Genomic DNA, 23,654 nt, shown 5'->3' with positions numbered 1-23,654 from the left:
AAAATGGCTGCGCACAACAGATGTACAGTTGTAGAACAGCACATGTTTGACCTTGAAGCAGCAGAATCAGAGCCTCCTGCACAAACATCAAGAATGCAGCAAGTGGTTTCTGAACGGTAAATTGTAAATTAACAACAAAACACTTGTCTTTTCCGACAGTACACGGTGGTAAAATCAACTGAGCAAACATGCTTGCGAGGCTCTGAATGGGCTCATAGACGAAGGGTGGGGCTTAACTGAGGTTGCTAGGGAACGGGGCAGTGCCCACCCATTATGATTTCGTAATCGGGAGGATATGGAACCTCTCGTTTTCCAAAAAACAACATCTTATTGCCAGAAAAAGGCTTGGGTTGTTTCTAGAAGCAGTAACGGCACAAATCGAAGTACAAAAACATACAGAAAAAGGAATTTTGCACGATAGATCCCCTTTAACAACTTAATGGAAAGAGTGAACAACACAAAGACAAATTGTTTTGTAAGAATTTTAGCCTGGCGCTGCTTAAGCCCGGTTTTACTTCTTTTGATTTCTTTACGGTTTTCTGTGTTCTTAAAGTTGACATTTTACAATCGACTGGTTGGAAATTTTGCTTTTAAAAGCCCAGAGGTTTGAATAGTCGGCTCCCAAAACAGAAGAAAGAATATCGGTTTAAAAGAAGATCAAAAATAATGTCGGGAGGGCCTGAGAAAAAATACAGACAATCAACAAAGGAAAAAAAGGGGGGGAGGTGAGGGGCCGGGAAAAAGAAAGTAGCCTTAATTTAGCATTGAGGGTCAGGTTCAGAGTAATTCTCAAAGCCTTGTAAAAGTGCAGAGCCAAGAGAACGTCAACAAACAGACTACAGCTGTCGCGCTCGCACCGGGAGACGCTCATGCATACTAGAGGAGGCGGATGGTGGAAGTGAGAGAGGAAAGGAGGAGGAACGGAGACAAGAAAGAGGCAGGAGAAAACAAACAGGGTAGAACGTGCTGATACCGAAGAACACACACACACACACACCCACGCACACACACACATGCACAACTTCCCCACTGACACCTCATCCAACACCAGCAAATCCCCTCAACAAACAAACAAACAAACCGCAAGGGTGGATCGTTCAATTTGTCAACAGTCCCATAATTCCATTCCTTCTTTAAGTTTCTCTCTTTTTGCACCTCAAAACCCTCCTCCTCTGCCTTTTCTTGAATCCATTTGTGCTCATGCTAAAACCTCGACAATCTGTGTACAGTGAATGCTAATGGCTTTTACAACGGCGCGACGTGCGCGGCCCTCTTTAAGGCATGATGGGCCCTTTATGTGCAGGTTTAGTGGCTGACAGGTTAGCGGGTTTAGTTAACAGCCGACGTGCCTGCCAGTGCAGTGGCGGGATTTAAGGGGGCTTAGCATTGAGAAGGCCACTGTTCCTTGGAGTGGCAGCGGACTCGACCGAATTTCACAGAAGAGACGGGGATTGCGGGATTTTCGAGACGTTTAATGCTTTTGTTCTGATGCGTGGAGACAGTCGAGCGTGGATCACATTTACACGTATGGACTTGGATAAAAGGTGTGATCGGACTGTAAGTATGTATTTATATTTTTAATGAATGATTAAAAATATAAATACATTTATACATGTATATATATATATATATATATATATATATATATATATATATATATATATATATATATATATATTATGCATTCCCTATATGTGGAAAAGAACATGCCAGGATGACGCTGCAGATTAACCGTGTCGGCAAATACTCCACATCGGTTTGTTTTGTTGGAGCACAAGTTTTCTGCTAACATCATCTCTTTCCACAACGGACGGGAAAATCTCTTCTGTGTTGGGTTAAGCTGCTTAAATCCATTGATTAAATTCTTCTATTAAAATTTATATACTAAAAATGACAGAAATCAACTTGGGAAACAAAGAGATAATGGATGAAGTGCCTCTCAAAAGGGTTCTTATGCCTTTAGTCAACTTTCAAACGCAAACTTCAAAGTTTTGTTTTTTCTTTCAATAGCTTGAAACTAAGTGGTGGAAAATGGTGAAGCGGAAGGAAATTTATATATTTTTCAGTGTGGTATAACGTTATATTCAGACCACTTTATTCTGATACCCCCAAAATAAAACCCTATGCACAGGGATAAAGTTGTAAAGAAGGTTGTGCCTTTGTATCTTTTCATTTTTTGTCTTATTTGGTTTTGTCCTGTCCAGGTATAACATACCACTCTATGGAAGTAAGCTGGTTGATTTACTCATCGTTCCAGTAAAACATGGCGGTCACCGTCCAGTAGGAAGATTGTAAACCTAAACTTTGAGCGGAGCTACGACTGGATGGTTTAAATCAAAATATTAGAATGGAACAGTCAAAGTCAAGATTAAAATCTTTGGCGAGACTTGAAAATTGACTGACGCTCTCAATCCTGTCAGACTGACCTTGAACTATTAGAATGGGCGAACATCTTAGTCTGAGTATGTGCAAAAATGACAGCAAACACATCCAGGAAAACCTGCAGCTACCGAAGACATTCATGTTTAGCATTGGCTACACAATGCAAACACAGGGACCGCTTTTTAGATTCTCATTTGTAGAAAGAAAAGAAAACAACCCTTGTCCTCCATTTCCCTACTATGCACCGTTTGCTGTTGGTCTAGCATATCACAACCCAATAAAGTACTTGATAAAGTTTGTGGTTGCGACATGACAAAATATTTAAATGTTCAATGAGTACAAACTTTTTAACATGTCTGTTCGTAGAGCACAGAACGTAGCTGCTACTGTCCATGTGTTGCTCAGACACTCGAACAAATCCGACTTAATGAACAACAAAACCTGGAACTATTTTTGCTTCTCGTTGGTTTATGGCGTCCATAAAGCCACATGTAATTAATTTCACGTGGAGGAGAGTTATCTGCACTTTATTAGCAATTGTAAATTAAATCCAAAGATTACAAATTATATCAGCGATGAAAAGTTACCTCGAGATACCTCAGCACACCGGGACAATGCGTTCCCTGTTATCTTCGACCTCTTTGCCGCACTACAACGTGTCCGCGAGATCTCTCAATAAAACGTGTTTCGTGAAGTTGAGGGGGAGAAAAATGCTAATAACCCCCAAAGTAGTGAAATGGTGCAAACATTGACATAATATTTTAAACTGCTTGTGTACCTTCTATATAAAGACTCAAAAGACGTTACTGCTCTGTGACCACAGTCAGTAATGATACTTTATGATCCCAAGCATAATAAAGCTCCTAATCAGTATGGGAGTCCAAAATAGGTTACTGTGTGAAGCTGCCAGCTAGCTACGTGAGTGTGTAAGTGTGTGCTTGAGTGTGGGCGTGTGTGTGTGCGCGTGTGAAACAGCAAAAGCATTACTCTCATGGGAATGCCCCAAAGAGTTGTTTGTTCGTTACGGCTCCTCTGGATAGCCAGGCTCAGTGAAGGAGAACCCATAACGCTGTGCTGTAGGCAGCTCCTCTACACCTTGAAATGTCTTTAAAGCCTACGGCCGAGGTGGAAGCTGCTTTACAAACTGTTAACCTGGCGAGGTACAGATTCAAAAAATATCTAAAGACATTCCATTTGATTTGACTCTGTCCCTGGTGCTTGATCTCGTCTCTTTGAATCACACCCATGTACGTAATCTGTAGCCACCCTCCCACAGCCGCTGGGTCTCGTTTTCTTTCATTTCCCGCCTCAACTTTTCTTCCTTCATTTCTCTTTCTCACCCTCTCCTGTCTCTCCTGTGGTGGTCTTTTTTTTTTCTTTTTTCTTTTAATCGGATCAGTCTCAGGTCGTCGCCTCTGTCTCTCATCAGTTCCATCAAGGACGAATCACCCACTCACAAATACAAAGACGTGAGAGAGAGAGTGAGAAGATGGAAGATTGATGTATTGATAAGAGAACGGGTGGAAAGTCTGTTACAGCTTTTAATCTGGAATGCAGAAAAAATACGGACCGCCCTTATTAGACGGCATGAGCCCGGATCTCCGTCTGCACATCTCCCAATTTGCCACCAGGATCCGACGCAGCTTGTTGACATGTGTAGGAGATGTCGCCGGTCATGCTAAAAAGCTGTTTGTGTCTCTGCTAGAGTGTTTGTGTGTTTGTGCTTGGAGCTTTGACAACCCCGCGGCCACACACACACAAACACACACACACACACACACACCCACAAACACAGCCTGCCAAGTGTAAGGGTGTGTGGGTAAATCTTTTGGCAATGTGGCTGCCAGTGCAAAGCGATGATGAATGCTGATGGCAAAGAGCACGGCCAGTCTCTGAACCCATCACACACACACAGATATGCGCACACACAATGATCAGATTCCCAGTGCGTGAGGGCCAAATGGCATCGTTCCACTGGTAAATGCTAATGAGACCAGTGAAGCTTGTGGACTTGTGAAAGGATACCAAGAGCCAGGAGAGATGATGACAAGAGAACATAGATGGAATTGTTCAATGGTGTAAGACAACTCTGTGAGTTTCCTCACAAAATGTAGCAACTTTGTTTTTCGTTTTACATTGTTAAAGTTGTTCTTATGAGAAAGCAATGCAGGAAAGTTTCTGTCTTTATCTTAGGCTGACCAAATCTCTAAATCTGTCAAATGATTGAGGAAAATATCGTTAGAAATATGACATGTGAAATCCTTCAATTGTGTGATTGACAAAACTGGTAGAAAACACAACTTGATACACTGCTCCAAATTCCCCCAATCAAATGTTTAGTGAATAGACATAAAATATGCTGTTATCTAAAATTACGGTTGATAAATGAGATATTGAAGCTAGGGCCACATAAAGATGCCTACTGATGTGTAAATGTGGTTAAAGGGTGACTGGGGGATTGGTCAAATGGGCTAACCAAACTTGACTTCCAAGATGGAAGGATGTTTGGGTTGAAAAAGGAACATTTTCAAAAAAAATTAAAAAAAATTAAAAGAGCTAAAGGACACGCAATGATCAGATGATCAGATTGCATAAAACGATGTCCATGCATGTTGGAAGTTTGAAGGACAGCTGGTTTAAGAAGTGGTAATGCTAGCATTTACCAAAGAAAACTATTTCTTTTGTAAGCTATGCTGAAAGTGGAATCACACTCAATACAGTGTTATGGGAAAAGTAACTCTGTACTCACAGCGTTCAATGCGGTCCTCTGGGCTGGAGGAAGTCTCTCGGTCGGACAGGAGGCCGGACACGGCAAAGATCTTTTTCCCGCTGTCCTCAACTGCTTTCAAGGCGCTACTGGGCGAGCCTCCTGGAGGGATCTGGGTGCCGCCAAAGTCATACTCTTTCCCCTCGGCATCAGAGTAACGCAGGTGGGGTGAAGCTTCCGCATCCAGGCAGCCCTTGAGGCGCTTTGCCGGGGTGAACGCAGATTGATAACCGCCCGGTGCCCCATCCCGATCTTCCGGAGGCGAGGCAAAAGGCCTGAAGGCGCCCACACCACTGTGGTTCAGCATGCTAATGGGCGAGCAGTCCAGGTTGGGCGGGGCGAACTGATGATGAAGGTGGAGGAGGGATGGAGGAAAGTCCCTGTTGGGAAATCCTGGAGGGACCGCGCCTTGGCGGTGATACATCGACGCAAAGGTGTACGAACCATTGTTGAATGGCAAATGGACATCCTTTTCCACAGAGACCGGGACGCCAAAGGGGCGAGGCTGCTGGCATGGAATCGAAGCATCGCGGGAAGCTTCAGCAGTAGAGGCCAACACCATGAGGGCTGGAGAAGCAAGAGGGTTTGGCAGATAGGAAGAGCTCTCCATCTTGAAGGCTGCCCGGTGGAGGTCCATGTCTGGGCAGTTGAAGGACTTAGAAAGGATTTCAGGAGGAGGAGGAAAAGATTCCTCCTTAGGGAAGGTAAAGACAATACTCAGTAGCCCTTGCAATGGGTCTGAGAGGATGCAGGAGTCTAGGATGTTGACTGAAATGATTTTGTCTTTGGCGAAAATCTCTCAAGAAACTCAAATCATCTACCGTTTCAGCAACCAAATTCACAAGGGGATGGTTTGGCTCAGATCATTGAGGTAAATGCCACTGCATGTGTCTGGACCAGTCAGTTTTGGAGGTTGTCTTCCAGAGCAAGAGCAGGTAAAATCTTCCCTCGCTTGCAGATGCTGGATGTGATGTTGAAGTCAAATGGTCCAAAAAAGGGAGGAAATCTGTGGATTGTCAAAGCTGGTTCCTCATCTTCTGGCAGTCAGCATCTGAGAAGATTAAGAAAAACACAATTTGCTCAAATTAGAAAGAAATCAAAATGCTTTTGCACCTTCACAAGTGTAGATGCAAAAATTGGGTACCCAACTACCAAAAGTCCTTTGCTTCTCGATTTGTATTCCAAATATCAAGAACCCAGACACACTTTTGTCCTAATGCTATTCCTCAAAGAGGCATTAAGCATTTTCAGCGCAGACTGAAAAGTAGGCAGACATCATTGAAAGACATCAGACTTTCCATGATGTCTGTAAGCAAAGAAAATAAAAAGACCACCCGGGGATAAAAAAAAAAAGTGTCCTCAAGTTGACACCGTTGATCCGATTGCACAAATCCTTCCTTTTTGAAAAAGATGGCGTACAGACCTTTCAAAACCCCATTTTCACTTTCTTCTTTTACAAAAAAAACTTTTCCAAACCCTTCTAACATCACCTATTTCTCTACGTTTCCCCCCCACATCTCGTCTCTTTCAAGTCGTTCTCATCTTGTCCTCACAACCCTCCTTATCAGACCGTCTCCTCCTCCTCTTCATTTTCTTTCCATCCTCATCACCTCTTCTCATCTTTCCACCACTATCTATTCTCCCTCATTCCTCGATGTCAGATCTTGAATTTAAGCAGCTTATACCAACCATCTCCCAGGATGTTATTGGACCAGAACCACTTGTCTTAAGATAAGGGGACACACACACACACACATCTGATAAGAGCCTGTGTGACTCAATGTTCAGCTCAACAGCTGACTCAGTGGGGCGAACGTAGCCCCTCACTTTTGCGGGCTGTGTCGTCCTATCTCTCCATCTAACCACTTTTAATTCCCCCAATTTTTGCTATCTGTGCCCCCTTTCTTTTTGCATCTTTCCTGTCAATCTCTTCTCCTCTCATCCCTACATCTGTCCCTGATGTCTCCACCTCAGCCTCGTCTTTCTCCCCCGGGTGACTCAGATGGGCGATATCATATCGGCCTCTCCATCTGCCGTCCACGAGTCAGAGGAAATCTGACTGAGTGAATAAATTAGCCGTACTTGACCTCACGACCCCCCCCCCCTACTCCCCTGCACAAAGCATCCGAAGCAAGAGACCAGAATTTTCTTTCCCGGGGATTAGATTGTCGGAGGGTACGGTCGGTTGGAGGAACGGAGAGAGGAAGCCGATGAAATGCAAAATAGCATCTTAGAGATGTTTATCTTCATAGGGCAATTTAAAGGTGACTGCCTTGTTAAAAGTCCAATATGTTACATTTAAAATGGGTAAAGATATTTCTGTCATACATGGGTGAGGTGATACTTTTTTTTTTTTCTTTTTTTTTTCTCGCGTAAAATGCAGGTGATTTTCTTAGGTCTGCTTAAATGACAGGTCATAAATGTATTAGTTAAACTGTTACAAGCAATACCTAAAATAGATTTTATTACAAAGGTCAAAAATGTAAAAAAAAAATTAAAAATAAGTCGCGTTTGTTGGACAAAACAATGTGAACCTGCTGTCAGGATGTTGCATCATCTGAGAATCAAGTAAGTCATTATTATTATTATCATTATTATTATTATCATTATTATTGTTATGAGCCCCTGCATGGAGATCATTTTCTTAAACTTGACAACTTGTAGACTCAATATTTGAGACTCTTATTTTGACGTAAAACAGGAAGCCGTTCTTCAGCTGCATTGTTGTGTTGACTGAACAAACTAAAAGTAACTTTTAGTTTAGTGCATTGATGCATCTTAGTTACATCATGTGCTAAGAAAGAATGTACCACTGGATTTCAGCAATGTAGTCTTTTTTTAAGCAACACAGGTTCTGATTAGAACAAGTTTAAGTTTAGTAGTGGTAGTTTAGTTTTGGTAGAAAGAAGAAAATGTCCCTTTTTCTTGTGTGTGATTTTTGGTTGACGCTCCATGTCAAAGTTTGACACTTTTACTCTGAAGTATAAAAGGAAGAAGTAGTCATTGAGTTGTTGCGTTTTGACAGAGTTAGTAATGCAAATCATTTACATTTAAGAAAAATAAACAGTGAAAGTAACAGACGGGACAAAAACAGTACATCAACAATGTGAGGATACTGCTAAGACTAAATCTGCTTCATAGCTTCTGTTCAACAAAATGCCACAGTTCACAGTTTATTATTGAGTCTACAATACGTTGGCTCATTTCTATTTTACAATTTCAATGCTATTTTGGCTTCATGACCACCTAGAGGTAGAAAAATATATCAACAAGTCGAACTGGACAAAGATAGAGTCTCAGTTTTCATCAAATTTAATCTTGGTCTCATGTCATAGATGTAGCTGTCATAACCCTGGTAATGTATGCTTGTCTAAACACACAGCAAACTTTACCTCACACAGCATCGAGTCACTACTCGATGAGCTGCTCTGGTTGAGCTTCAAAGCTTCGCCGACTACCATCCAACATCAAAGGAGGAACTCCCTGGGAAACGAAAGAAGAAGAAGAAGAAGAAGAAGAAGAAACGTCTTTTATAGCTATCAGCTGTCCAAAACAGTCAATTTTCAAATCAATTTTCAAATCTGATCTGGGACTTGGCATGCTCCTGTACCTCCCACACAAATACACACACCCACACGGAAAACAATGCTGCAGAGAAAGGAGGGGGTGGGGGGGAAATAGGTGCTCCGGGGAAGAGAGGAGGAGATGGTGAGATGTTTTACATTACCACAAGTGTACAGTGGACGCGTGTGGAGCGAGAACAGCTTACGATAACACAGCTCTGGTCTGGAACGATGCCACGGAGTCACATTACACATCTCTCATCCTAATTCACCAGCAACATCAGTGCACTCCCCCCACCCCCTCTCTCTGTTGTTGGTCACGCCGAAAGTAGCACCTTCCAACTTTAATCCTAGTAAAATTTCTTCCTTTGAACCACTCTTCTCTTACTTTCCTGTCCAGTTTATTCGCTCTCTTTTAACGTTTCTCAACTGGCTCTCCCTCTGTTCCCTCTGTGTATCGGCGCACATGTGCTCCCTTGAACAACCTTTAGAAAACGAGGCTATCTGAGGTGTTAATATTCATGGGGACGGTGGGGCAACACGCTGATGAGCACAGAGATATTCCAATTTTATCTTCATTACCCCCAACAAGCCAAGGGGTTGGCGAGTGAAGGGGGCCACTAAGTGAAGGAGCCAATCCAATAAGAGGAGAACGGATGTTTCCTCACAGGCCGCAACGCGCAAGGAGAGAAAGGGGAGCTGGAATCTAACTAAAGGATGGCAGAGGGGAGACGACAGAGACGAAGTGAGGAAACAAGAGAAGAATAAAAGATGGAGTTAAAGTCAGTCTCGTGATGTTGTGTTTTGTGTTTGTTTTGTTTTGTTCCACCAATCAATGTACACTGACGATAAAAACACAGACAGGGAAAGAGAAATGGATTTCCACATCAGGATTTCAGGACGTCCAGAGTGTTTTAGAAAGTGCAAAATGGAGACACAAGTGTAAAGTCTGCTTTGTTTATATTTGTGCTGATGACACAGAGAACTAAGTACTGAGGTAACCAGCTGGCGCTTCACACTTGGGTGACTTTCAGTGGATTCTCAGCATTCAAAAGAAAACAAGCTGAGTGACAAACTTAAATTCAAGGAATCTTTTTTTTTTTTTTTTAGTTTGCTTGATTTGTAGGGTAGACTTCATCTTGATTAGACAATCATTTAAAACTCTACATTTTAGCCCAGTGTATTTTAAGCCTGGCGGGCCACCAGGCTTTGCTTGTGCCCCCACCAGGCTAAGCATATTTATTTAAGTCTCTTTAAAACGTTTGCATTTCTTAAGACTTTATAGTTGGTGTTCAGGTGTCAGTCTTCAAATATTTCAACAACACACAATTATCGAGTGGTATTTTAAAATTTCCTGTCACCTTTAAACATTTTGTAGCTCAAAAACACAACGAGCTGTTGGATGAATGGCTGCCCTAGCACCCAACCACCGGGCTTGGCACGTTTTCTGGGGGGAAAACCTTGATGACATATTGCTCTACAATGCATTGTTACTGTAACAGATTGCAGAGAAAAGTCATGAGTCAGAAAACTATCTGTAGGGCAATAAAGTGGGGAAAACAATGATGTGATCAGAGCTGTGTAACAAAAAAATCCAATGAAAATCACATGTGAAAACATGATTTTTTTGGTGGATTATGTGATCACATGTGATTTTCATGGGATTTTTTTGTAAGGGTAGAGCTAAAGGCTACAAATATTGTCTCTATGATCCAAAACGGCTGCCCTGTGTCTTGGTGGTATACTAACCATGACCCTGACCCAACCTTACAGCTAACCCCCAAAACAGCACTTCTTCTTATGAGCAGAGGTTTCTCACAATGTAGCATTTTTTGGTAAATTGGGAGATATAATGTGAGAAATGTTAAGAAAAACACATACGGACATATTACACGCATTCATTCAGCCATATATACCTTAAAACTTTGAAGCTGTAACACCATTGATTATTGTTTTCCTATCAGTAGAGCAGGTGTCAAACATTCACTTATGTGTAATTTAAAGTGCAATCGGCCACACATGTAATATCTCCCTAATAGAAGTGTCAAACAGATGTTAATGGAGAGTGATGCGTGTTTGTTTGTTTTTTTCTCCCGCCAACCTTATTTCCAGGACAACAATCATAATTCCGGGCGACGTACACCTATGCATATCATCAATATACGAGTGCAATTACTTACCATGCAAACACGCCGAACGTCAGCCGGATGCCACTTACAATCCCATTTACCGCCGCGCGAGACCGCCCACGCATTGTGTGACACCGGGGCGCGCGCGCGTTTCGTAATAGGAAATGTCACGAGGGAACATTTGCCACGGTGTCATTATTTGATTACAGTGTGCAGGAATGATACAGTTGTCAGCGCGATATTAAACACAGAGACGCAAGAGAGAGGGGCTTTTCACGTCAAATTTGCACTTTAAGTGACAACGTGGTGCAAGCCGACGAAATTGCCGTGTCAACAACAATGTGCTTTAGCATCGACGCCGGGGGAGAGCTTAAAATACGAGTTACCGGAAGGACAAGGATTCCGTGAAAAAAAAAAAAAAAAAAGACGGCTTTTTTTTTTTCAATCATAGAATATTATTTGATTGTAAGACAAATCAGGTGTGAAATTTAAAGGGCACTGAGGATTCAACACTTCAAGTCAAACAGAATAAAATGTACTTTCATTCATCAGATAATGCAACACTCTTCCTTTTTATCAAACTTCTGAGTGTGGATAAAAATATCCTTTCTGTCGAAATAGCTTTCTTTTTTTTCTTTCTTTCCTTTTTTCTTAGCGGCGCTGCTTTGAGTGTCTACTCTAACTGATGCATTTTATGGCAACACAAAGACGAAACATGTCGTGTCAAGTTTTCCAGAGTGTCTGCTGAGTTTCGGAGAGGAACGAGGAGAGAGCATCCAATTTTTTGCCATAAAAACGTCCTGTCAGCTTTGACTGCTGTGTATGTGTGTGTGTGTGTAGGAAAGTAAAGCAGCCGAAGAGATGAGGGTTTTTCTTTTCTTTTAATGGAGATGGAGAGAAAAGCAGGCAGTCTTAAAAAAATAAAAAATACGTGGGCCAACCTAAGTACGAGTGCGAGTTAGAGTGTTCACGATTGCAGCTCTCCGGGTATATTTAGAAAACGTTGACAAGCGTGAAAGTGCCACTCTTGCATTTTATTACAAGACGGGCCAAGCTATGTCAGTCCTCTTAACTGCCTGGCGAAGGCACACACACACCCACAAACAAACAAACAAACAAAAAAAGAAATATGAGCGCTATAGAGCTAAAAACATTGTCACAAAGATCAGGCCTCGAATGTAGAAATCATAAAAACAGAAACAACCAAAACCAACTGCTCTTCATACGAAGCAAACTAAAGTAATTGTGCTGCTTGCTGGTTTGTCTTTAATCCCGATGTGACGGGGTTCTCTTATGATTTAGTCAAGCATAATGACTAGTCCAAGTCGGAGATTGTTTTTAGAGGATTTTATTCAGCATTAGATCAACAGTCTCACCTCCAGTGTGAGTCTAAGCACTGACTGCCTGCCTGTGGCACAGAGCCCTGCTTTTAAAGCGGCAGGCTCCGCCCACAGACACTCCAAACAATCAAGAACTAGACAATTACTTCCAACTCAAATAAACTCTTAAAGTATACAAAATAATAAGACTAAGAATAATAACAACAACAATAACAGAAATAAATAAATAAACTTGTAAACAAAAATACAATACTCAATTTGATACAAAACACCTGGTACTAATCTGATGACATCATGCAGTCATCATGTGACTGCCTCCTAGCAAGCCACCATCTAGAAAAAAAAACCCTACTTGAAAATAAAACCAGGAAAATGTTTGATTCTGAAAATAATGGATTTAGGATGAATGTTTAACTGAAATAGGAACACCGCATGTGCACCCACGGTGAGCCGCCTCAGTTTAACCTGCAACAAAAAAGTAAGTAATGATTGTGTGTATATGTGCGGATGTGCCTGCATACTGACATGGACTCTAAATATGTCCTAACTCATGACGGCTCCTCCGTCACACCCGACCAACATTTTTGGCTTTTTTTTTTAAATTTTTTATTAGTTGCATTTTTATTACTATATCAGTTCAATTTTCAAAAGTGTATCTGAAAACAAATTAGCAAATGCTCACTCGTAAACTTGGCAGCAATTATTATAGAGGAGGGGAGGGGCAAGAACATTAAAAGGAAAGTAAACGGTCTTTGAACGTCAACGGTAAGCTGAGCGAGGCAACTGTTCGGTACAGGAAGGCGATTTCAAAACGAGCTCAAGTCTATCACTCTATCTGCGTGAACGATTAGCGGGAAGTGGAAACATTTCAGAGCCCTTGGCGGTTTTCAAAGGACTGGAAGTCTCAGCAAATTTACCTCGACGTGAGACAAAGAAACTGCAAAGAAACCAAGCAGCATCGAGACTCTACAGGCCTCTAAAGTTTGCCCGATGAAACACGAGGTTCATGACAGCACATTTTACAAAAAAGACCAACCAAGGGAAAAGTGTATTCTCTATACAAAGAAGAGAATATGGCTGACGTTATATGGATGAACCCCACAGCTACTGGCACAATGTTGTTTGGACAGATGAGACCAAAGTAGAGAAAGATGGCAATTAAGCACAACATAAAGTTTGCTACGGATCTGTTCCTTAGCCAGGTTTGCGAGGATTTGGTCTGGTTTTGAAGACATACCATGTTAGCACCTTGTAGCTATTAAGAATGCAGCTATCTCTCTTTGCAGCGCCATACGAAAGGGCCAAACCTGAGCTTTACTAAACTGTAGAAGAACTGGCAAACTGAAGCAACTTGAGAAAGAAAGTTGGTCAAATTTCCTGCACACAGACGCGAAATGTTGATAAAATCATGAAGGAGTCCGTTCTGCTGAAGTTGGTTCGATGAGAATAGAATCCTGCTGTCTACTTCATTTATTTATTATTACTTTCTTTTTATGAATAGTGTTCTGATTTCTGCTAGGTCTTTGCTCTGTGAATGATAAAAAAAAAATAAAAATAAAAAAAGTTTACAATCTGTCGACCGGACTGAAAACATGCATTCATACCCAAAAGACAAAGACGCCACCCCTATTTAAAAACCCGGACGGATTCAAGACGCAAGCACAAGCAAGGGGATGGTCAAAGTAAACTGCCCATTTTTGCGTCTGGGGCCTTTATTTATTTTTTCTCCATTTTGTTTTTTGTTTTTTTTTGTTTTAGCAAAATGGAAAGGTCCTGACCTGCAGACAGGTCCGTTCTGTATTCCAGACGGTCTGCGACGTTTGTGCCCGCGAGAGAAAGAGAGCATGTGTGTGTTTGCTGATGTCCGAAGCAACAGTCGATACTATTGAAATCTACTCATTCATGTCTGGCCATGAGGCGAAGCTCAAATGTCCTTGTGAATAAGAATCACAGCCATTTGTCTCTCCGCTCTCTTCCTCCTCCTTCCGCATGTCCTTGTCTTAACTTTCAAGCTGTTAGAAGGAAGAAGAAGAAGAAGAAAAAAAACATCGCAATATTGTCTCGGAATGCCTTTCAAATATCTAATCTCGCGTTTCCTTCCTCTGCGTTTTCTCCCCTCTCGTCCTCTCCGACATGAGATCCGTATTCGTCGACAGCTGCCGCGCCACGACAACTGAGACAAAATATCACTGGAAGATTTGATAAGAGGCGAACAAACACATCACAGTGAGGCGGACAATGACGCTCGGGGAATAATTCTGGAGCCAAAAAATAAATTAAATAAAATAAAATAAATCAATAATGATCGGATAAGCTTGAACTCAGTTCACTGAAAACAAACGCGTTTGGTGGGGATGTTTTATTTAAGCAGGCCGACTTTGATTTTATCGAATGCTCCCACAAAGAACAACAAAAAAAAAGATTTACTGCTTAAGTTTCGCTTTGACTTCAGAGACAAAGTCGCGGCCAGTAGAGAAGAAATCGCTTTGAAAGAAAAAAAAAAATACAACCCCGACGTGTGGTGAGGATTTTTGCACTTTTAAAAAAATATATATATATTTTTTTTAGTAGCACTAGTTAAGGCTCGCTTGAGCGGGGCCAGCTAATTCCTGGTTCCAGACAGGGCTTAGCTGTTCCATTGCTCATAAATGCCTACCTTCAAAGTGTATTTCTGGCCCACTGGTAAACCAGATCTATTCCTTTTGTTATGCTTTCAGTTGGCTCCCAGGCACCGATATTAAGTAGCTTTTTTTTCTCTCTTTCTTTTTCTTTTTTATTTGTCTCCTGTGAAGTGCAACATTAGAGCTGACCTGAAGTTAAACAGGGCCCAAGGCAGATTAAGACTCAGGGGCCCCATTTCCAGTTAGCTCGTTATCCACCACTAAACAGAGGTGTGTGAGACGACGCATGGCGCTGGTTTCATCAGAACAAGACAATACTTTGGTAGTCTTTTGGCAAAACTCTGGATTTTTTTAAGATTTTTTTTTTAATTTGTTGGTAAATTTACAAAAACTTACAGAGTGTGATCAGTGCCAGGGTTCACTTACTTATTATTATTATTATTGTTGTTGTTATTGACTAATTCTATGCTGGGTTTAATACCAAAAAATAAATATATATTCAGAATCTTTTCGTATCAGGATCCCTCGTTATGTCTCGGCATGGGATGGGACGAGACGCTTTCCCGCCACTAATGAGTTTGTTGCATGGTTTGTGTCATTTTCGCCTTTTCCGTTTGCGACACACGTGTTACCCTGTGCTCTCACGAGCTCCCTTTCCCACTCACCCCAGACCAGCAGGGGGCCCCCTAGGCAACTGGATGTACCGCTTCTCCTTTGGCCCGGCTCTCTGCAGCACGTTTCAGCTTACGTGTTTAGCATTCTACGTAGAGAATTGCAGACTTTCTCAGTCTTCATGGAACATGGGCAGGTTTGTATAATTCTAACCCCATCTAAAATCTGCTTTAAATCGATTAATATGGCCTCATATATACCAGTAGATAAAGATTTGGCTGACAAGGAGACCAAGATTTAGATCTTCTCTGTCAGAGTGTGACTTAGAGTGTGTGTGTGTGTGTGTGTGTGTGTGGTAGCAGCTGCCCTTGCATGAGTCTTTATTACTGTGCTAGGTTGTACAACAGCAGTCTCTAATCTAGCCGGCTGGCAGGCAGGCGGCAGGCCGGCCAGTCATTACAGCAAGCTGCATGCAAGTCAATTAGATGAAGTTTAACAAGGAAAAACTGTTGCCAGGTAAAAACAAACAAAAAAAAAACTGTTTTCACTCACTGATTTCTGCTGTGGTAATCCTCTTTCGTATAGTTTATGACGGCGATTTAAAACAGAAGGAAACTTATTGTAGTTTTTTTTGTGTGGGTGTCCAGTCCTGGCAGGAAAGGCAGCAGTGGGGGTGGGCCTGGTTTGCCATTCAATGTTGGTGGCCTTCAGAGATGGCCCAACAACAACATCTGTAGAAGCCGTTTTGAAAAGCAGAAAGCGATTACCAGGACACGAAGGTGGAAATGAAAGTGAAACATAGGGACAACATCGATCAAAGGACTTGCATACCGACTTGGAATTTTTTGGGGCCCGATTTTGCGAGGGTGTAACGCGAGCGTCAGCCGGCGTGCGTGCGACGGGAATGTGCTCCTGCAGGTACGCGTGTCCGTTTACAGCCTGCCCCACTCTCCGCACACCCCCACTCCCCTTCCATATCAGCCTCGCTTCCTGCCCGCTTGACTTACAGGCCGCACAGAGAAAGATTATAACCAGGCAGATAGCGCCTGTGTGCAATCGATGAGAGCAAATGCACCAACAGTGTCTTCTGGGGAGGTGTGTGGAAGGATGGGTGGGTGGGTTGGTGATGGAGAGTGGGGGGCACATATTAGCTTATTTTCCAAGCAGGGAGCTTGTGATCCGGTCAAGCAATGCAGCTGACAAATGGGGGAAGAAACCTGAGAGAGACGTTATGCGAGGAAGGAGGGGCCGGTTTGGGCCCTGGAAGGATGGTGAGACGCACCGGAGACGGAGACACGGAGCAATATAGGGAATAGAAAGTATCTGACATCCGACACAACTCCCCCCATTAGGCTAATTCTTTGACTTTCTCTTGTTGCCAATAGCGTCTCCAAGTGATATTTCCCTCTGTAACGGCATTACGAGAGGGCTGCCTTCTCCAATGCAATCAAACCATTAAGCACAGCACAGCATCCTCCTCTATGGAGTGATTTCCTTCCAATAGAAAACGACTGGATGGGAGCTACTCCACTTTCCTGTCATCAATAACAGAAATAAGTGTGTCTGTATGCATATCTGCAGGGGGAGAGGGAGAAAACTCAGCTCTACAGAAGGGAATTTTGTCGGATGATGCCATTAGCAATGGAGACAGATGTATTTTTTCGAAGATATGGCAAGGAAATGACGGGACTGATTTATGAAGGCTCCAGAGGGGAGTGAAGGGGCAAAAACAAGGCATAAGCGACAGATATTAAACAGCAGCACGCCTTGGGGGACGCAAATAAATCGGCAAATAACAACCAAAAAAAAAAAACAAACAAACAAAAAACCCAGAAAGATGCTGTGAATAATTAGGTAATCAGGAGATGGAAGCCAGTATTTGGTGATGCGTCACAACCAGATCATAGGCAGTGGCTTAATGGGGTAATGACCAGTGGGCCCCAAACATCCATGACTGGATGTTTTCCCAACATAATTTCTGTTGGATTGTCACGAATGACAAAAAAAACCCGTAAAACTATTCGATGAGGACCATGTCAGTGATGTTGGATGTCATGGCAACAAGCTTTAAGTCCTTCCCTTTGGTTTTTGCTGTGCTTCAGAGATTCACCGTAAGCACACCAGTGAATACAGGGCACGAGTGCAAGAAAGCCGTGTTGTTAAGGCACCAAAAGTGGCTCCAGCCCCACAGGCCCACATCCTCCCAAATCTGGCTCTCGGTTGAACACAAACGCAACGACAGAATTTCAGGAATTTCATACGGGCATGTTGCTGAGGCAAAACTCGACATTTAGGTCAAACCCCTGCTCAGAGTTTTCTGAAGAGCGTTTAAGTTCTCAAATTCAGCAAGCTGGAACCGTTAATGTCCATCACTATGTCATTCAGGCGTGATTTTTAAGAGCGAGGACGGGCAAGATTTCAAAACATTAAAAAGAAAAACTAACAACTGATTCAAGTTTGTCTCTTTTTTTTCCCTCCTCTCCAACATGCTAGACAAAAAAATTAAATAAAATCTGGATATAGAAATGATCAGTCAATTTAAAAGGGGTGGCCTCTGAACCCCCCCTGATCATGTCCACCCCCAGTGGTCACCCTGTTGCCAAATGCTAAACTCCAATTAATAAACACCATTATCCGTGTAAGACTTTCGGCCTGAGGAGGCAGTGGGGTGGGTGGCCAGTAAATTAAAGAGATGGCCATTTCCCCAGCCTCCCTCAGAGGCGCCACGGTCTGCAGCAGCAGAAATATGAATCTCACTTAGTCACACCGGAACAAAATTCTATCCCAAACAAGAATAAAATAATAAAGAAATAAATATAAAGCTGAAGCATAATAATGTCATTGAAAAATTCCAAATCCAAACTTTCCAAACGGAGTTCAAACACAAACGATTAGACGGATCCATAAAAAAAAAAAAAAAAAAAGATCTCGCAACATAATCTGAGCAGCGGACAGATGCCTCAATAATAATAATAATAATAATAATAATAATAATAATAATAATAATAATAATAATAATAATAATAATAATAATAATAATAATAATAATAAATGAATAAATACATCAGCAAAGGAATCACGCCTTTCTCGTATTTGACCAGACCGACAGCGCTACAGTGATTGTGTCGGGCCGCGCATCTGATCATGATCTTCTCGGCGTTAACGAGATAACAATGACGCAAAGGTTTTGGAGATGCAAAACGCGTCCGGCGCACTCCCCCCCCCCCCCCCCCCCATTTTTTTTTTTCTTCTCTCCCCCACCCCCCTTTCCTCTCTGCTGGTGTCAAACACGTGTTATTTACCGGCGACGCGTTCGTTTCAATTACCGCACCGCATGCCAAACAAGGGCTCTTATTAGCACAACAAAATAACGCAAAAGTGGAGGGGGGATGGTGTGTGGTCTCAAGAAGCAGAGAAGGAGTTGGTTGTGCTTTTAATGAAGAATTAGGATTTAGTACATATTGATAGGACTTAATAGACTGAAGGGGGTCATCAAAGCAGTCGCGACTGAGCGGCTCGTGGGTAATTTACTATCAGTGTCATCTTATGGGACATGGAAGGGGGTGGGGGGTGGGGGTTAATCCGTGCGTCATGACGCATTAATATTTCCACATAAGAGGGCAAAAAAAACACACACTTTATGCATGAACTAGTTGTTACTATTTGATAAATCCCTAGGAGGTTTTGCGGCGTTTAAACGCCACCACTGACATCGGGTTAGAAAACGAGCTCGTCATTAAAAATTGATTATTAAAATTACAAACTGGAGAAATAAAAGAGAGGCGGTTCAGGTGTCGCGGTGAGATCATTTCGAGCAAACTCGTGTGTCCTGATTTGCCTCGCTGGCTGAATCGTGGACGCAGCCGTGGAAGTGAAAGCCAACTTGTTCACCTGACAATTAAAAGGCGCGGAGAGATTAGTTTTGGTTTCTTTTGTTTTTCTTGGCACCCAAAGTCAAAGAAGCTTCCCTCCTCGCGCACGTCGATCCTGCGGCAGAGCGGTGTGAAATGGACATTCATTTTTAGTTCGCAGAGCGGGCGGAGGAGAGGAGATCAATGGCGAGCAATAACAGCTGACTGCGGGGTGAGAGCGGGGAGGTGAGGGGGAGGCGGCTGCTGCTGCTGCTGGAGGAGCAAAACGCTGACAGATAAATCCTCTTCTGCTGCACTTTTCTTCGAACATCGACACTTTCGTTCCTCTCTCTATCTCTCGTTTTATGTTTTTCCTTTCTCGCGTTTATAGATTATACTTTTGGGACGAGACAGATGGTTGAAAAAAATAATAATAAAAAAAGTTCAGGTCTGAAAAAAGAAGACAAAGAAGAAGGATTTTTAAATAAAAAGCGACACGTGAGCACCGGATTTTAAAAGCACACGTTAAACTCTGTAGCAACAATAAAAAACTAAATAGTTTCTTCTTTTTTTCTTTTTCTTCTTTTTTTTTTTTTTACTTCCAACAACTGGTTAAGGTTCTAAGTAACAACGCTGAAAGTTGCAAAATACGATCGGATGTATTGAGTTAATTAGAAACGAGGTGAGAAACATTGCGAATTCAAAACAGTCCCACTCACGCAATAAATAAGCGAGCTGCGGCCTGAAATAATAATAATAATAATAATAATAATAATAATAATAATAATAATAATAATAATAATAATAATTTTTCAAAGATAAGAAAGCAACTGCATTTAAGTAAGTAACCACAACTTTGAAATATATATATTAATCCAGACCAAATTTAAAATGGCATTTAATTTAAACCTTCCGTAAATTAATAAACAGAAGAGAGAATCTAAAATAAGACTCCTTCAATATTTCATTTATTATTATTATTATTATTATTATTATTCATTTATTTTTTATGATTGCTATTATTACTAGACAAGACTTTAATGGAACAAAACTAAATGAATGAACAGAGAATAATTGTTTAGAAATCTAAACGATTAATTATATATATATATATATATATATATATATATATATATATATATATATATATATATATATATAATTAAGGCTTTTTAAAAATCTTTTTTTTTAAATACATTTCTTGGAATAAATTAGTTTAATCGAAACAATACGTAGGTCCATGTTTCAAGTGCGGAAAACACGACTCACGGCTGTTTCGTGAATGTCTTTCTTACAATATATTCTTATTAATATCGACTAATTAGAACATATCTCGAGATTGAGTGAAAAACGTCAGGCGTGTCACACTCTTACAACTCGTGATTTATCGCCACGGCGATAACTGCTTCTGCGACACCGTCTCGTTTTGCACTTTAAAGACAATTAATCTAAAAATTTTCAATAAGTAAATTGTAAAAAAAAAAAAAAAAAAAAAAAAAATAAAGAAAGAAAGAAAGAAAAGCTTTTGCTGGTCGTTTAAAGCTAGAGCTGATTGATCCGATAAAAATCAATCAGAACGAGTTCGTCGTGGAGGTGTGTGGTTAGAGCTCCGGACCCGAACTCTGAACGGAGTCTCCGAGTTCCTGTTTTTGGAGGAGCCGTAACTCAATCATCCGGTGACCCGCCCCGGGCGCACCTTTGCTCCGTAAAGTGCCGTATTTTTCCTTTTTTTTTTTTTTTTTTTCTTACGCGCAGTTTATTGTTGGCACCAACTCGGGAAAATTAGTGCTAATAACTCCGCCGTACTTTCCGCACAGCCTTCTAATTGTATCATTATTTCTCTCCTCTTCTGAGCGCCGCGGCAATCCGCTGCTGATTGAAAGGGGCGCGCGCGCGTCCCCTTGTACTTGTTGGCTTCCGTTCTGCCAACAAGTTACAAAAATACAATAAATAAATAAATAAACAATCTCGTGGTCCGGAACAAAATCATCTGGGGAAAACGTCAGGGAAAAGTTGGTACGATCTCATCTCGGATCTGAAATGTCACGAGCGTTTCCAAAAAAAAAAAAAAGAAAAAAGTTCACTCAAACTCAGTTAACTTCATTTTTATTTTTCAGACTCTTCGTCGTTCCTCTAAAATTACAGATAAACACAAACCTATTAAATTATCCTATATTGTCCTTAATAGATAACTCAGACTAAAATGATGAGCGACACCGAGTCAGCAGCAGCTCTCAGTCCGAATTCGGGCTCTCTCTGCCCGATTGAAGCTGGAGGAACCCCCCTTAGGGGTCTTCCAGAGGCTGCATTGGTCTCAGCTTATTTAGGAGCGAGTGGGGGGCCGATGATGTAAATTATATCTCCCCCCGCCCCCCTTAACAGGTGTTTCCCAACTGCTTTTTTTTTTTTTTTTTTTTTACTCTCCCTCTCCCCCTCCACTCCCCTTTGCATGTGTGTGAATGTTTGGGTGCGTGCACGCACCCACGTGCACGCGCATCCTCAATTGCAAGCCGTCTGTTTCTCTCCCCGAGACATTAACTTTAACAAGGTTTTCCACAAAAATGACCCATTTGCAAGGTAAAATGCACGTATCTGCCCCCAATTTGTGCTAAAAAAAATCTCCCATCCCTCCCCCCCCCCGCCGCTCTCTTTGCTTTGTTTTCTTAAAATAGATTTTAATTATACGAAAAAGTAGGATTTGAATGAAAAACAAAAACAAAACAAAAAAACAAAAAAAAAAAGAAAGAAAAGTTTTCAAGGGGGAATGAAACGCAAATTCTGTGATAAAGAGCAGCAAGTTAAACGTCGGCTTACTTTATGCAACGCATCAAAATTTACCTCATTATAGTCTTTATTCAACCGCAGCTATAACTTGGTTAGTATATGGCTATTAACCTCCACATGCGCTCCATATTATGACCGCTTTTAATACCCCTATAACGTAAACCTAACTGGGACATTTTGTTGGTTATTTGTTTAAAAAAAAAAGAAAAGAAAAGAAAAGAAGGATAAAGAGAGAGAGAGAGCTGCTGGATTCGTGTTCTTGATCTCCAACTAAACATATCTGGGAGCAGCAGGCCGGCCCGGCGCGGGGAGGTGCTGATAAAAAAAACTCCAGGACAAAGTTTCATTTTTTTATGTGATTTGATTTCTTTTTTTTGGTTCCATCAGTGCGAAAAGATCGGGAACATTGTCGGAAAGCCGAATCCTCACCTACAAATCTGCGTTCAGTACTCCTTGGGGAAAATAAATAAATAAATAGATAAAAAAAAAAGTTTGAAAAAAAGCATCAGCTGCGTTCTGCGGAGAGAGCTAATGCGCTTTAGTGACAGCGACATGTGCGTAATGGCATCGACGCGCGCACCGCAACAAATCAAGATGCCACTTTTCTTGTCTAAGGGAACCCCGCGGCTTACGCTGAACGCACGCGCCTGCACGCGCACGCAAATGAAGAAGTGATAAACAGATTTTAAACGCACGTGCCTAAGTGTCCAAAACCCGTGCCGTGATTCTTTTTTTGTTTATATATATATATGTTTTTTTTTTTTTGTTTTGTTTTGTTTTTTTGCTTTTTCGCAACAGTCGCGGAGAAAGTTCAAAACGCTTCCAAGGAAATCAGAAAGACGCGGCGAGCGCGACGGAAAGGAGTGAAAGCGGAACGTGTTCTGCGCTTCAAAACCAAACAACAACAGCAAACAGACAGGAGTTACTCACCTCTCCGTGGCCAGAATCCGCTTCTACTGAAGACGGCTGCTTGGTTTCCGGCGTTTTCTTCTTCCCCCCTTCTTTCGTTTTTAATTTTTTTTTTTAATTTTATTATCCTCTAAACAAACCGAGAACTTTTCCGCGGAGTTAGGAGTATCATCGGTGCGGCACCGGCCCTTTCTGGACGAATACGCAGCCGCAACCGAGAGATAACGTGGAGGCGCGTTTTTTTTTTTGTTTTTTTGTTTTTTTTGTAGAGGTGGGGTGGAGGGGGAAGAGCCAGAAAAAAGAAAAAAAAGAAAAAAGAAAAAATAAGTAGTTAACACCTCCTCTTGTTTGTTAGTTTGCCACAGCGGAACCGGAGAGTATAGGACGAGGGAGAGTAAGGGACTTAGAGAGAGAGGCTGACTTTCCACCACAGACACGCTGTAAAGTGGGCATCAATGGCACGATCGCGCACAGAGAGGGACGACCAGTGAGGAAAGGAGCGGCGGAGCCGGCGAGAGAGAGCGCTGGATCGCAGAAACGGTGGCAGGCAGTGGTGTGAGGGGAGGGTGGCGGTGCTGCTGCTGCTGCGGAGGAGGAGGTGGAGGAGGAGGAGGAGAAAGAGTGGGGAGGAGGGGAGTCACAGTGCTCAACAGCGACGTGTGTAAGGCTGGAGCTGAGCAGAGAGCGTGGGGGTGG

The 23,654-nt window shown here is 42.0% G+C and overlaps 1 protein-coding gene across 2 annotated transcripts in view; it reads right to left on the bottom strand.

Annotated features, from left to right (window-relative positions):
* rnf220a (ring finger protein 220a) overlaps window positions 1-23,654 on the bottom strand; it is a 289,741-nt gene that overhangs the window by 161,484 nt on the left and 104,603 nt on the right. Inside the window, exons 1-3 of one of the 2 annotated variants that reach the window (XM_044135092.1) lie at window positions 22,980-23,519; window positions 8,542-8,632; window positions 5,132-6,200 (exon numbers count right to left, since the gene is read on the bottom strand). In XM_044135092.1, coding sequence (XP_043991027.1) covers window positions 5,132-5,786 — 655 coding nt within the window. In that variant the 5' untranslated portion in view covers window positions 5,787-6,200; window positions 8,542-8,632; window positions 22,980-23,519. Of the gene's footprint in view, window positions 1-5,131; window positions 6,201-8,541; window positions 8,633-22,979; window positions 23,520-23,654 lie in introns of those variants that run through there. The other variant, XM_044135093.1, reaches the window with a different exon arrangement.

This window comes from Gambusia affinis, linkage group LG12, assembly GCF_019740435.1.
Source record: "Gambusia affinis linkage group LG12, SWU_Gaff_1.0, whole genome shotgun sequence".
Lineage (NCBI taxonomy): Eukaryota > Metazoa > Chordata > Actinopteri > Cyprinodontiformes > Poeciliidae > Gambusia > Gambusia affinis.
This window is presented reverse-complemented; position numbering and strand designations above follow the sequence as displayed.